The 14,414-nt window shown below is 42.4% G+C and overlaps 1 protein-coding gene across 1 annotated transcript in view; it reads right to left on the bottom strand.

Moving 5' to 3' along the window:
* Positions 1-14,029, bottom strand: part of LOC115240349 — a 46,949-nt gene extending 32,920 nt beyond the window's left edge. The window contains 3 exon segments of the mRNA XM_029815443.1: positions 12,643-12,771; positions 12,773-12,835; positions 12,837-14,029. Of these exon segments, the coding sequence (XP_029671303.1) occupies positions 12,643-12,771; positions 12,773-12,835; positions 12,837-12,925 (281 nt within the window). The 5' untranslated portion in view covers positions 12,926-14,029.
* Between the last annotated feature and the right edge of the window lie 385 nt (positions 14,030-14,414).

Genomic DNA, 14,414 nt, shown 5'->3' with positions numbered 1-14,414 from the left:
TCTAGATTATGGCATGCCTGCTTCGAGGCAACCCGTGGTGGATGGAATGGGGTGTTGCGAGAGACCGAACAGTCACCGTCCGCACTTCTCGCTTTCTGTATATCGCGACCCTCGAATACCCATTAATCCTCCGCCCGTCTCGAGAAAAGCTCAAAATTAAAAAAGAAATATATACGTAGATATATATATATACGGAGAGGGAGAATTTTCTTTCTCTCTCTCTCTCTCTCATCTAGAAAGAAACGGTCGTTCGGAACAGGTAGCGTTTCATCTATCCAGGTGCTCTTTATAATTTTCACATTTGTGTTTTCTACAATTCGTCGTTCCACGTTAGATGACGTTCGACAAGCATGTGATTATTCGCGACGACGAAAATGCCCTTACGACATGCATGGCAATAGAGTAAGATAGTGCAAGTTATTCATTCAAGTTATACATACATAGAATTATTTTATCTTGCTTTTTTTTTAAATTGATATTATTTTCAACACTTTTCTTTGCTAAAAAACATATAAATATATATGTAAATATATCATTTTGAAAAATGGTATTTAAAAATCGAAATATATGGACCGTTGAAAATCTTACGACCCTCGAAAGAAATCAGGTAGTGAATTCTTTGTTTCTGCACGTTCTTCTTGTTTTTCCATTATCTGAAGAGTATGTTGCATTTAGTGTGACCGTCTCTAAGATTTACAGCTACAACGGTTAGGCGCATAGCGCATATAATAACGGCGCCTGTAAAAGCGCGGCGGAACATCTGTCGAGATGTTGTTCTTGTAAACAAACTTATGTCAATATTTCGATCCATTAGCGGGTATTTTTTGATTTTACGACATCTGCCTAGAAGAAGTTGGATATGAATTTATATCTCCAAAGCGCCATTAGCAGGTACTCGAAAAAGATTAAAGCAGGCGCCACGTATATGCATTGTTAGATAAGATTCTGGCAAGTTTTCCTGTTTTCAGAAGATTAGGCGATTACGAAGGACGTAATGGATCGCATAGCAAGACGAAAAAAGAACTGCAAACAATCGCATGCACAAATGCATTATATAATTGATAGTCCTTCTCCATTACTTGATTTGATAAGCAAGATAAAAAAGGGCCTCTCTTTTTCATTGTCTTACTTCTTTTAAAGACCCACAATTAAAGAACGCACTATCTTTTCTAGAATCGATTATTAGAGACGATAACAATGTTAGTGACTCAAAGATATATCAAAATTATGACAAAGATTCGTCGATGATCTATTTTTAAACTCGAATCCGATGTGAATATATATTACTTGAAAAGATTTCCAGTCTTCTTACACATTTTTTTATTTCAAAAAATTAACATTGTAATCTGTGTAAGATTGCAGCACGTGTCTAATTTGTCTAGACGCAAAATAGATTTTAGTAATATAATAGAAAATCTCGCTGCTCGAAAATGGGATTTCGGTGCCATTGTTCTTTGAAGGAGTTATAAACGCAGCCAGCCGTGGTTTCTAGCTGTCTTAAGAGATGGCGTCCTATGTAGCTTCAAGGAAGCTGAGATTCGAGCATCACATCCGATTCTCTACCGGTGAATATATTCTTTAGGAACAACGCGCGAAAGACGCGATGCTACCGCGCTTTGCATCGCATTAAAATATTTTTCGTCTTATAACTTGTTCAACGACCTTTTCTACCTGAGTTTTCGATCGTTTCGAAGCGGCGCAAAGTTACACGTAGATAATTTTTGATCGTTAAAAGTTCTCTTCCGGTGAATAAATAAAATTAATTTAACAAGCAATAACAAAAAAAATGCTATAAATATTGTTTATGTTACAATTATAACAATGCTGATATACGATATTATTTGTGATGTATAAAACCTATGTTTTCGACAAATTACGTAAATTAACTTTCAAAGATTTTGTAATAAAAAAATACTGTAATATGATATTTACATCTTATTGATAATAAAGTTTGTGCGATTCGTTAAAATGGAAGATTTTCGGTTTCTTTTTCTTCGAGCGTTTTTAAACACCGTAACTTTTCTTAATTTTTACATTTGTACAACAGCTTTTCTCCTTCTGCTTCTCTTGATGAGAACATTGCGCGAATGAGACGGGTAAATACTAAAGACTTCGGGGGGCGGCGAAATTTCAGCGCAGTCGGCGCAGCGCGAACTGCACTCGGGGCGCAAATTATCTCATTAAACGCTTCCCCGTTTCGAGACCCTCCGTCTTCCGCGGCGCAACAAAGTGCAGCCGCAATAATTGCGACGTCATTCATACCCTTACAATGCGCCCGGCCCCGGATGAGAGTCACGTTGCGCTGCGCGCGCGAAGACTAATCTTCCAGATAAAGAAAGTGTTCCCCGGGGCGACAAAAAAAAAAAAAAAAAAAAAAAGTGCGCGCACATCCGCGCATATACCTCAATTACACGAAGCCGAAGAGAAGAGATCACACCTTGTGCCGAAAGAGGTGCCCCTCATTCGTACTCGGTCAAACTCGAAATGTCTCTGCGGGATAACTCGATGTACACTGGCGTTCATAAGTTCTCTGGCACGCATGCGGAGAAATTAAAGTAGATTTATGATGCAGTAATAAATGTCATCTTTTAAACAGAAGGCCGATAACATCAATGGTAACGATCGGGAGTTATTATAATGTAATAACTGGATGGGATTAGAATTAGATTTAAAATTGACATTACACTCGCGTGTTAATTTGCATCCACTTATCGTTAGTGCAACTTCCGCGTAAATTCCTCGCAGGAATTTCAATAAATGTTATATGATGCAACGCGGTTTCTCGAATGTTAAAGACTGTTCATTTAATGCGTGTATCACGTAGTGTTCGCGAACTTATGAACGATGCTGTATAAATGTATTACGATGACGCACACGCAAACGTACGCATATGATGCGTATAGGTTTACGGTCGCGGAACGGTTGTGAATGCGCCGCTCATTACGATATAATGGTTTATTTCGATCCTTCTCGAATTACCGAGTCGACAACGAGGGATTCGATTCGAGAGAGCCCGCCCGCTCTCGGGCTTTCTTTGGGTCTTTGCGAGTGCTTTCGATTTGGAAGCAAGATGGAAGAAAGAACGAAACTCTAAAGAAGGATGAAACGAGGAAGCGTAGACTATGGCAGGAGGATGGGAAAATCGGGCGAAGGACGAAAAGGAACACGCGTTTCAATTGGGCGGTTGAAAGAAATATGATAGCAAAAAATGTGTATTTCGAATACGCAATAACCGCGAGAATGACATCTTTTTATAGTCTTTAATAGGGTTGTATTAATATTGAGAAAAATACTCTGCAATTGATTCTTGATTTATTTACTGATCGCTATTACTATTTTCATAAACCGCGTTAAGAATTTGCGTTTACTATACGTTTTACTATATATTTTTAATATATTTATCAAAAAAAAAAAATTAAGAGGAATGAAATCTCGAAAGATTAATTAATTTTCATCAACTTAACTTATTTTCATCTTTTCACCCTAAGATTCGAATAACTCGGGAGAATACGTCGAAAACCAAGGACAGTTATATCACACACACGTACGCACACGTTCCTGTGTCTATTACCTTACATTTGAACGAAAGATTCCAAGGTGCAATCTCCTTCACGGTTTCGCGAGCGAAACATGCACTTATACGCACTTCACGCATTCTCTCCAGTCCACGTCCACCCTCGTTCTTCGCGTAGTATGTCGCTTCGTAGACGAGTCGCATACGAGTCCCCCCTGCCTCGACACACCGAGCTTTAGAGAAATCACTGAGTCTTCCGGGTGTGACGGAGCGGAAATCGCCATTGTGTCGCGCTAGCACGGCTCTTCGCTCTTCGCGCACGACTCGCGCCTCGGAAGAAAGAAGGGAATGGATCGCCGTGCCAGGGCGAGGACTCGCTTTTCACTACGTGTGCTATGCAACGGCAATCATAAGGGGAGGACGAAGGGCAGGCAATGCGTCGTGATGGCGATTGTGCTCGCACGCTCGACGTTTTGCTCGTCGAGCGGAGCGTATAAGAAATTTTGATTAGACGTTTCGATCGCGAGAAATTCACAACCCAATCGATTCTCATTCTATTTATGTGCAATACACAACGGGAACTGAAAGCAGATGTGTGGGTATATTTCTAATACAGAAATTGAAAATAAAATCATTTAAATGGTATATATTATTTAAATAAAATTATCTGAAAATTCTATTCTCTCTCTCTCTCTCTCTCTTTCATTTTTCGTAAAGATGATTGGCACAAGTACATTATAAGAAATTCTTGTTTAAAATAATAACTAAAGTTTTCAGGTTTGCATTGATTATTTCAAATATGCATGATTTTAAATGTTATATATAATAAATAAAAGGAAATTTTAGAGAAAAGTGACATAAAACAAATATCTTGAACATTTAAAAACTATCAATCGTTGTGCATGAATTTTTCGCAATCGACTTTAATATATTCAATCTAGTAACCGAATTATCGCAACGCGTTAAGATTGACGCGAATAACGCGGCCGAGCATGTATTTTGCACGCAAGCAGACACGTCGATCGCGATCGCTAATTGGGCCAACGGACGTCGATGAGCATCTTCTCTCTCGCGCCCGTGACTTCCCGTGGGAATGAAATTATCCCGCGCTGCGCTCACGTATACACGCGCGTGTGTGCACGCGGGTTCGAGATGCATCGCCGGCGTGCGCGCGGCGGGCCCGCAATTATTTTAAGTGCGCGGCGATATCCAAGTAGCTATTAATGACGTTCCCGCGGACGGAATCGCGTGCCGAACGCGGATAACGCGGCGCGTTCGTGTACGACGACATATGTACGTACGTACGCATGTGGGCGTGAATTAATAGGCGTAATAATGATCGTTACGGTACACCGAGTCCCGGCGATATAGTTTTTCTTCGGGAACCGTCGCGTCGCCCGCTGAGACGCGAAGGTTTCGGTTACCGGAGATCGCCCATCGATGTAATCGTTAATAATCCTGACCAGCGCGTCTCGGTATCTCGCGGAGATGGTGCGTGGCTTTTAGCATTACGGCGAATTTATAACCGGCGTTTGTCCCGCTCGTTATTGATGTTGTACGAGTACTCGGCGCTCGACGCTGTCGCTCGTTTCCACATGGCCATAATTATGAAAAATTGCAATTCGCGAAATATCGTTCTGAAAATTGTGTAGGCACTGTATTCTTCATATAATGTATGTATATAAAATGTGTGCATGTAATCAATAATTTTCATATTTAAAAAATTACACTTTATATTTATATATTATGTAACTATGTTCAATTTTTAATAAAGACACTTTGTACATATAAGTAACGATACGCTGTTAAAATGCAATTGCAAAAGAGCGAAGTAATGTTGTAATTAATAAATCAATTTATGATGAATATAAGACGTTAGCTTTCGAAGACGAGCATGGTTAACGCTTGTGCAATAATACTGAATTATAATTGCGAAATAATTGTTGAAATAATATCCATTAACTTTGTAAAGGACAAAGAATTAATTATACCTCTAATAATTATTGCGAAAATACAATCATAATATTTAATAATTTAATTAATTTCGATGTAGGCGAGACATCGGCATTCTCAAAAGATGACAGTTTACATTTACGTAATTACACCCCATTATATCGCGAACCACAAGCGACACCGTCGCCTGACGTCAGCCCTTACGTCAGACATCCGGAATGTTATTATTCACGCCACCCTCGAATAACAGAAACGGATATGGTGCATCGTCCTTGCCATGCAATGTGGTATGACACGAAATTAGGCACGGCGGTAAATTCTGGCGGTTGAGTGGTCGCGCGTTTTATGTATTACAGTTTGCTGTCCTGGTCGACGCACTACAGTATCCCTCTAAGCCGTGTAAACGGGGGCTGTTCGGGGGACGCACGGGGGATGCAGGGGCGAGCCCTTCATCTTTCCCGAGGTGGGTCATAGAGCTCCTCCCCGACAGGAAGCAGCTGCAGCTGCGACGATACTCTTTCGATTACATAGTAGTGGTGGCTTTTCGCTTTTGCGGAGAGCTCGGTATCGCCACTGCACCCTGTCGAGTTTCCAGTTTCCAGGCTCTCCTGCCGCCATAATTAACCGTAATAAGGTCCCGGTAATGTGCGACGGTACACTTTTTCGACGGTATAATGTGGTTCGTATACTCGAGCGACTTTGCGCTCGAATGGCGAGCTCGTCGTGTTTGGAGCAGGAAGTGGTGTCGGAACGGATTACTCCAATATGGAGTGGCGATTAGCGGGTGTGGTTGTCGCGCCAGGACTTTTTTACCGTACGAACGGGTTCATAAAGTGCCCGCGCGAATTGGCCGCGGACGGTTGCAAACGCGCGGAACCAGTTTCCTGAATTACTGGAAAACGCGCACCGCGCGCTCCATTCTCGGTTCGCTTTTGCATCGCTTCGGGAATAAATATCGAGTGATCGGGGGAAATAACGGTAATGTCAATAGCCTGAAAGTGGAATCTTTAAACATAGAATATTTGCCTTTCTTTGTACTTTGAAGTCATGAAATATTATCGACATCACATCGGCATATGCTTCAACAGACTTTGCTATATATTCTGCGTGTTTATTTTGTTCAATCAAAACAGCTTTGTTGGCAAAAATCAAGTTATATGTATAAAACTAAAAATATTTTTATAAAAGTTCTCTTGCTTTTAGCAGTAAAAATACTTCCGACACTTATATCATGCCGTTTTTCGGAAATAAAGATTTACTAAATTATGATTGTATCATCAATTTGATAATGAAGTAGGATTTGCATCGAGTCACGGTAGCGTCGTATTAGTAGTTAGACATATGTTTCGAAAAAAAAAAGTATTACACGGATAAATAAGTCTCTAAACGAGTTTATAATGACCAGTCGTGTCCGCCGGCATATATTGCCCGCCGCCGCTCGATCCAAAAAAAATGAACACGAAGGACACCGTAAGACAGAAAGAAAGTGTCTCGCAAGTTCACGGAGATATTTACGCGCTGTCCGCGTACTCGTAAATGTCGCCATGGCGTCTCGCTTCTCGTTTTCCTCGGCTCGACGTGACAGCCTGTTAGACTTTAATGATGAATAATTAATTTGCGGCTCGTTAAGCCGCGCTCGCGCCGACCGTTCTCATCTCTCTCGGACTTGACGCTGCTCGTACTTGTCCTAAAATAGGTCGTCTCTCTTTAACGATATAACGTGTATGTTAAATTATATTTTTTTTCTCGCTATAATCACAATAGCCACGCGGACTCGGCCTTTTCCCTTCGTACTTGAATCGTTTGAAATGCGAAACGTGCGGCGGCCGTCACAATTATCGCTGCGAATTCACCTAGGAATTTTCAATTTTCGAGACGAAAGATAGGCGTTACTTTGCTCGGGGAAGCCGCCGATTTAAGGGACGCGCGTTCGTGTATACGGAATTTCACACCGCTCGTAATGATAGCCCGCGGTGCGAAGCTACTGGCGACGCGCAGCATCCGCGTGCTACATTGGATCTTCTTCGAACTCGCTGGCGTATTCTAGCTGACCTGCTTTCGCTAATAAGCGTCGAAGGAAGGTGATTGGTGGCACCGAGTTCCGCGGTCAAAGTTCAAATGAGAAAACTTTAATCTTACGGCCATTGTGGATGATTTATTCGCTATTACAACGTATATATATATTTTGTCAAGCGATAACGGGAAATTTTTGTGTTCGTGAGATATTTAAAAGAAAATTCATTGACACGTATATCAATTCCCGTTTAATAGCAACGGTTGGTTTTTTATCTACGCGATTAAAAAGTATATTTATATAATTTATTGAATTTATAATCCAAAACGATTGAATTATAGAATATTGTTCGTGCAATCGGTGTTTAACGCGATATCTAAAATTTACGGCGACAAGCAACGTTCATTTTAATGGCGATTAAGATTCCGATATGAGTATTTTTACGCCTACGTGATGCCGTTCATGGCTCGTCGTGACTGAAACATCCGTTGGTTTCCGCGTGATTCGCTATGACGGTAGCGCGCCCAAGCAATGGGTTATTTCCACGAATCGACCAGCGAATTCTCAATCCTCAGGAACGGAGGGTACTAGTTTCCTCGGGAAACCGCTGATTTGCGGTGGCTGTAAATCGATGTTGCTTTAATACTCGGTGCTGTAAAGCGCCACGGTACCCGAAGGTACGAAGGCGGATAATAGAAGAAAGCTTCTGCGGCTTTCAAAAACGAGCTTCTCTCGCCATGTGTACCATGGCAATTTAATAACGGGATCCGTGGGCTAAAGTGTAACGAGTAGACGCATTTTCGCGGAAAATTAATTAATATCTTTCCTTTAACGATCGTTGTCCAGTAATTTTAAATCTAAAAAAAAATAATCATCTTACAATAATAAATTTAACCAAAACATTGATTTAGTATACGCATGTAACGATATATTCAACACGTATCAGATAATTTACATTATCTACATAGACGGTACGAGAGCAGCAATTTTGTCGACAATGTCACGCGTGTTCGGAGAAACGGAACAAACTCGCAAAGAGAAAAAGAGAGACAGAGAGATACACGTATACGGTTGCAGAATTCACTGCACGAATTCTTTGAAAGATGCGACCAGTCGCATCTATACAATGATGCATATAGAAATCCACCTACTAAGCATATCCCGACACTGGTAATTCCAGCGATATGACGAATAGGTTGCGGTCGCGAGTTCCGGGTATTCGACTTGGCCGCTTGGTATCGAGCCAATGCTCGCCATTCATTAAGATTGTTCGTAACGACGTCGAGGTCTGGTATATCGGATGTATTAATCAAACAAAAAACTAATATTAGAGTGCAGTGTGACCGGGCAAGTGTGTCACCAGACTTGAAACCTGATATTTATATGAAGATATCGATTATATCTACTGGCTTATCGTACAAAAAAAAAAGAACTCGGAAACGATGTTACGGCTAGCACGGATATCATTGTTTCATCGTGACGATATAAACGACGTTGCAAGAAGTCAGCATACGAAGAAGAAGCATTATACTTGCATAAAAATATTAATAACCGCTTGGTAAAAAAAATTATATTTTATTTACAATATCGGAAATGTTCGTATCTGTATAATTATAGCAACACTATTATTGAAATATAAGCAAAAAGCAGGCGTATCTTTAAATTTTATAAAAAGAAAGATTGTGCTTAAGATAAAGTATAACAAAAAAGAACAGATTTAATAGCATCAAAATTGTTAGTTTTTTGCCGTTACTGAATGCGATAAAATTATCCGCGATATCATTAGAGAGGAGGGAGAAGAGATAGAAGAAGAAGCAGAGAGTTCAATAATCTAGCAGCGCGGATCTCGTTGTTAGCATTGAAGTCTCCAACGGCGATGTGCCACGACTTCTCGTCCTCGGCCGTTTTTCGCTCGTTTGCATGAAAAGTGACACACAGACGGAGAAAGAGAGAAAAAGAGAGAGACTCGCGTGCGTATCTCGTATAGCGATTTAAAAAACGGAGCACGATATGGCTCTCATAATAGACGCTGTCACCGTTTGCACAACCCGCGCGAACATGCTTTACAAATTCTCTTTTTTTCTTTTCTTCTTTTAATAAACCGTACAAAGCTTACGGAGAGCGGCAATCATTTTCGAGCGATCCATTCTCGAACAGGCAGTAAACGTCGGAGTTCACGCTTCATTCGATAGTTGCTGCGATCATCGCGGAAACAGATTTATGATAATCAAGCGGCATCGGTTGTCTCTTTTTCTCTCTCGTTTTCTCACCAGCGGCCGATAGCTTTCTTAAAACGAATTTCGATTTCCCAATAAGAGGCCGAGATTTACGACCTCCCGTTTTGCCCGGGCGCCTTTTTTGCACCTTGTCACGTCCCCTCTCCCCGCTGCACGTTTCGGGACTCTTTTTTTTTCGGGCCTCGCGAAGAAGGCGCGCGCGTTTTTTTACTGCCCCTTCATACGCCTGACAACGTCCCTTCTCCTGAGCGAAATGGATTCACGTATGCGAGAACGTGCAACGCTCGCTCACTCACTCACTGATTCACGCATTCGCTTGCTCACCGAGAAACCGTAACCGGCTTGTAATGCATGCGTGATCGTCAAAGTCAGGTCAGGGTAAGATTGACTTGCCGGGTCTTCGTAAGCTGAGAATAGAACACGTCCGGATTTTCCTGTGCCAGCGACACTCTACCTCGAAGTTAAAGCAAATTGACAAAATAAAAATCATCCCGTTAAGCGAGCGACAGATGCAATTATAAACGGTTACAGAACGCAAGTTTGTAATCGCGATTGAAAGCGAAGAAACGGACATTTGTCTTTTCACTGGATAATTAGAGGTGTGTAAGATTGAGATTTTTAGATCATCTGATGTAAGATTAAAGATAAGAGGTAAAGAAAGATGTGTTATCGGAGTTTGATGCGACATTAAAGCAGCAGTTGAAATGATCAAACGTTAATTGACATCATTAATTGAGGTCGTTGATCGAAATTATCTCGATCTGGGAAGAAAATTGGCCAGCTTCTTACCATGGCGCAAAAATGGAGACGTTACACTCGAAAGATCGGTGGATTCGAGATGCAAAATACGAATAGCCCAAGCAAATACAGTCGGAAGGACATACATATCTCTCGTCGTCGAGGACAAAGAACAAAAAGTCTGTCGCGAATTACGCAAACCGCTTCACACTAGACGAAAGAAATTGTCGGGGTTAACGAGGTATAAGGTTCGTGTTTGTAGTAAAAAAAAAAAAGAAAGAAAACGTTACGAGACTATGACAGTTAACTTTATCGCGTAGTTATGCAGGCAAGCGAACAGGAGTTCAGCTACAAAGTCGGTCACAATGTTGCATATCTACACGCATACACTTACATGCATGCATGCGCGATTCGTTGAAGTTTTGCGTCTATTCTCGATTAGATAAGTCGTGTTTGACCGTTCTTATCGACCAATTACTGCCAAAAAGCGTTTCACGTCAATGCAAAGATATATATCCTATTAGAGAAAGATATTTCGTCCGAATTAAACGATATCCTTTACATATTGGATTAAGCGAGATTGATAACGTTGCTTGGTAAAATTGTAGAGATTTTCAATTTCGAAAATTTTTGCAGTTCGAAACTTGCAACATTGAGAAAAATGAAATTCGATATATTCGAAATTGTTCACGTGTGTGTATAAAACTATCGAAATATCCCAATTGCCAGAAATTTTTTAACTCCTAACTTTAAAGCTAACATTTCCGAAATTTTCAGTTCGCGGTTCAGAAATTCTCAACTTTCGGGCTTCGAAATTTTCGATATCGAAAAGTTCCGGACTTTTAGTTACGAAATTACTTCTCTTCCGTCAATCACAGGATTGGTTACCACTACCGTTACAACGAACTTTCCTCCGATTTGCATCGAGTGTTCTATACAGCACGTTCGCGACTGCAGCAGCAGCAGCAGCAGCAGCAGCGGCACAACATCGGCTACAATATTGCGCCTGCCATAATCCCGGCGCGCTTCTGACACGTCGCTTCCGCCTCTCTTTTTCTCCACGATCGTCTGCAATTTGGACGTCACGGAGGAAATCCTCGCCACGACCGACATCGGCCAATTCGCCAGCGCATTAAAGTCGTACATACGTACATACACATATGCGGCGCCGCTGCCGCAATTTTGGCAGACGCGATGATACCACGCCCGGCACGATAAAAGCGCGCCGGAAGTGAATGGAGCGAGAATCAACCAAGGGAGCGGGAGGGTGCCTGTTATTCGAAACGACGACGCCGGTCCCGCCGTGAGAAATCGATTTGCCGGCAAAATGCTCGCTTACAAACATACACACGGACGATCTTAAACGTCTTGGCACACGCGCCAAATGCACGTATAGTTCTCTTCGCCTGCGCGATTCGCTAACGACAAGAGGAAAGATTGGGACATCGGGGCGGTGGCAGAGAAAAATGCCGGGAAAAGATCTGTCATGAGGTCTCGAGCTTTAAAGAAAATTTCTAAACGATGCCGGTACGAGAAGCGGATAAAGTTGAGTTTGTCCGTTCACATGTAGCTGTGTGCATGTATTCTTTGTTGAATATGTTACGAAAAGAGATTTATATTTTTTTAGTGCACATTTAACACAAGTGTAAGAGTGACTATCAAATTTTTACTCCACATTTAGAATTAAATGTGTGATAAGAATTTTTAATATTTCGCACGAAAATGATTTTGCTCCGCACAATATAATTTCAGTTTAAAAAAATTCATTATCAACAGTTTTTTGATAGGAATTTATTTATTTTGCAGAATTTTCAAATAAGATATCATATTTCGATAAGAAAATATGCAGGAATTTCTATAAAATAGAATTATTCAAGAAAATAAATTACTGCCGCATACAACTTAATTCATTATTTTTTTCGCGTTCTCCATGACTAGTGAGTTAATCGTGAAATTCTCACCAAACTTTTTTCATTTTTCCCGTCCAATGTCTTATCATTGCGTAACAAACAAACTAACGCGATTACGAATTCGCGGGATAGAGAGAGAGAGAGAGAGAAATTCTCTCGCTTTTTTTCGTTTAAAAAACTACACTGGAGAATTAACATGATAGGCTCCTCGTTTCGTCGCGGCAATTAGGATCTTAAGGGAAAAGGCGTGTCACGCATTTGTAGTTTCGCACTTACATGGAATTGGTGGTGTTCCAGTACATGCTGATCGTCTTGGCGCAATTGCTCACAGTCGACAGTAGTACCGTTTGTAGACACACGAGGAACACCAGAGTTACGAAGGACGTGGAAACCATGGTAACAACGTGGATGACGACTAGCACCGTCACCACGGGCACTCGGACTCGACAACAACCACCAACGACACCAATAGCACCCGTTGCACTTTCGCCCGCGACCTCGTTGCAGTCGTCCACAACGACCACCTACTTCTTCCACCACTGTCGCACCTCCGCCACATGCACACTCCACTTTGACCGTTGTTTTTTTTCGTCGACGAGTCGCGGCGATCCTGCGACGCCTCCTTATCCACCTTATCAGTATAATTCCCGTCGCTTTCACACTGTCATCCCGAGAAAATCCAATATAATGATCTTCGACGATTTTTAATATTCAACGAGAGATATTATCGTAGATTCAACGTATCGACGAGGTTTCGATTTTACACGTATCCAAGTCGGAGCAATCAGACGCGATTCGTTTTTCTCGGCGCGTCGTTGTCGATGGTATCCGAGATGATAGCACCGGTTCCATGGATCCAGCCTGTGTTTTTCTCGCCCGGAGCACAGCTTACCAGATCGTTCATCGGTTCAGTTTTCCTTCCGAGATTCTTTGGAAATGATATAGCGACGATGCTGATCGCGGAATTGCCGCTACGACGCTACAAAAACGCGAAATGCTACGGACGTACGTGTTCTTGGTTGGAATCGTCGCAGAGCGCGAAGCTACCCGTCGCTCGCCGTCGATCATTCGATACGGCGAATGCACGCGACACCGCTCGACATGTTAGAGTCGAAGCTCGGATTCTCGGCGGCAGTCACGAATGCGTGGAGCGTGCGTAAAACGAGTATTCCGTGACGACGCTAGATCGGCGGATTCATAACTTTAACACTTTTTAAGCGCGACGTCTCGAGGAAGATTCTCGTGCCTTCACGTACATATCTGTCGAGACGCGGAGATGCGAAGACTGTCGATCGCAGATCTTAGTTACACAGCGTAAATCTCACTGCAATGAGTACGACGGAATCCCACAATATTTAGGGTGATATTATCCCCTCTCGGCACAAGCACTGTACAGTATCCTCTAAGCACTGACGACGCGTCGAATAGCACTTTCAAAATCGCACTCGCGACGATTCCCACGGAATTCCGAGAAGGTATCCGAATCGGCGAAATATCTGTGGAAGAACGAAACACCACTGTTGCATCGATACCACGACTATCGAATTCTCGCGGCGACGACCGTCAAGCCAAGTTAAGAGTATAAGGACGCGAATGCCCGAGAGATACGGCTCTCTCGTCGATGGAGTAAACGAACACAACCTCGCTACTCGGCGTCGCGGACGCGTCTGTCGACCGAGCGACGAGCGAGCCGTTCGTCTCGCGTCGGCAGACTCGGCTGGCGGCGGCTCGAGCGCCGAGCGTCGGCGGAATCGCCCGACATTGGCCGAAGCCCTCGCGCTGTTCCGTACGTGTATCTCTCTCTCTCTCTCTCTCTCTCTTTGTCTTCCCTCTCTCTCTTTGTCGGCGACTCTCGGTTCCTTGGCTTTCGCTGGCTACGCGGCGGTATTACACCGCTCGCTCTCGAGATGTGAGTTTTGGAGCGACTGTCCACTCTCTTTATGCAGTCGGGAGATTTTGCGCTTACGGTGACAAGAAATTTTCCCGTGAATGCGGTTTTTTTTTTTTATACACGACTATCCGTATAAACTCTGTTCAGAATGCTCTAA

This window comes from Formica exsecta, unplaced genomic scaffold (assembly GCF_003651465.1).
Source record: "Formica exsecta isolate Colony F162 unplaced genomic scaffold, ASM365146v1 scaffold425, whole genome shotgun sequence".
NCBI lineage: Eukaryota > Metazoa > Arthropoda > Insecta > Hymenoptera > Formicidae > Formica > Formica exsecta.
Note: the sequence above shows the minus strand (reverse complement) of the source record. Positions and strands in the feature narration are given on the sequence as shown.